The sequence below is a fragment of the Mobula birostris genome, chromosome 1 (genome assembly GCF_030028105.1).
Source record: "Mobula birostris isolate sMobBir1 chromosome 1, sMobBir1.hap1, whole genome shotgun sequence".
NCBI lineage: Eukaryota > Metazoa > Chordata > Chondrichthyes > Myliobatiformes > Myliobatidae > Mobula > Mobula birostris.
Window position 1 is genome coordinate 147,531,193 of NC_092370.1, and position 1,587 is coordinate 147,532,779.

A 1,587-nucleotide genomic window follows, 5' to 3' on the forward strand; every position below is an offset into this window, starting at 1 on the left:
GTTTGGCTATAACTTATTCTTGCGGTACTAGTTCTGCTCTAAATATGTGATATGAAACATGCATTTGGCTCAGTTCAGTTTCATCTTGGCTTTATAATTCATGATTTGTAGAAACATAAGAAGTCATTTCAAGCTTTATGGCATACAAAAATAGAATTTAAAAGTAACTTATTCAATACATTATTTAATACAAAGGGGCAACCAATACAAGTATATAGCTTACGATACAAAGATTTTTAATAAATACATGCTTGTTTAATTGCGTATTTAGCATTATTTGCAGATTTTAAAGTATCTAATATCACACACGCAAGAACTGCGTTCATAAAATCCAGTATGAGAACATTAGGATAAATTCGAAATGTAACCAATAATACTTCCGTGTATAAATGTACAACCAAACCTCTAGGACCTCAAGTATCCATTCAGTATAACGCATTGAGTTTGAAGTTTCGTAATTATATTTGTATAATTTCAATTACTCTTTTCGATAGTTTAAAACACACAAACAGACAGCATGTTATTGCAAAGCCAAACCTAGCATGAACTGTGTAGCGAGATCGGTAGTAAAATTCTAACTTTAACTCAAATGATATGAAATAACAACAAATAAAACACACTTCAGAAAATAGCGGACACTACCACCATCAGCAGGGTTATTTTAACTTACGCTTTATTTGCCTGGGGTTTCTCTGTTTTCGCCGAGACATGGTCAGTTAATGCCAGCTGTTGCTATCTGTAGAATCGATAATCGTTACGTGGAAAGGTGTATCGATGAGAATGCCAGTTCGGACAGATGTTCACACGGGAACAGAGAACGTAGGTGAAGTGGCCGTGGTAATGCGCTCGTTGCTCTGTCTCACTTACTCTGTTGTTGCTGGAGGCTCATTCCCCTCAGAGCGCTTGCGCTCAGCCCGTTGCCGCCGGCGCCGTTTCGCACTCCTCGTAAACTGCTTGCCCCTCCCGCTTCCCCCCGGCCGCAGCCGCCAGTACCCGTCTCCTCCGCAGCCCTGCTCCCTTTGACTCTTCGCAGTCCGCTCCCTTGTGTTACTCCCCCGTAACCATGTGCGCGATGCTGAGCCTCGGTCTCAACAGCAGCGTCGGACACATTGACCATAGAGAAAGAAAAAGCCCAGCCAGCGAGAGAGGAGCTGCTTCGTACCTCCTGCCTGGCATGTCTTAAAGGGGACCTAGCACCGCTGCTCGGCCCGGGACACCAATATCATTGAACGATTGCGATCGTAGGCGTATCCAACGAATTCTACACTAGAAATCTGAAATCGGTGCAGCAGGGATAACTTTAAAAATAATAGACAATCTCGAAATCTGGTTTTAAGAGAGTTGGAAATGTCAGGACATTTTTAGAAGTAGCATGAAAGATCAGCAAGACTAATACAGTTCTCAAGTACGTGGAAGTATGTTTCCTTGTGTTGTGAAAAATGGCAAGTAAACCGGCGAGGAAAGTAAATTTACGTTAAAAAACACGTTCCCCACTGGTAGCTCGTTAAGTATTGAACTGTGAATAATAAAAGCATAATTGGAAATTAAATCGTTTATTACTTATTGTGTCAACCAGTAAGTGAAGCT

General features: G+C 41.3%; 1 protein-coding gene across 2 annotated transcripts in view; it reads right to left on the reverse strand.

Annotated features, from left to right (window-relative positions):
* zfpm2a (zinc finger protein, FOG family member 2a) overlaps positions 1 to 949 on the reverse strand; it is a 1,013,454-nt gene extending 1,012,505 nt beyond the window's left edge. For both annotated transcript variants that reach the window (XM_072263394.1, XM_072263386.1), the window contains exon 1: positions 671 to 949. Coding sequence is in view for 1 of the 2 variants with exons in the window: in XM_072263386.1 (XP_072119487.1) it covers positions 671 to 710 (40 nt within the window). In the remaining variant the exon portion in view is untranslated. The remainder of the gene's footprint in view (positions 1 to 670) is intronic.
* Between the last annotated feature and the right edge of the window lie 638 nt (positions 950 to 1,587).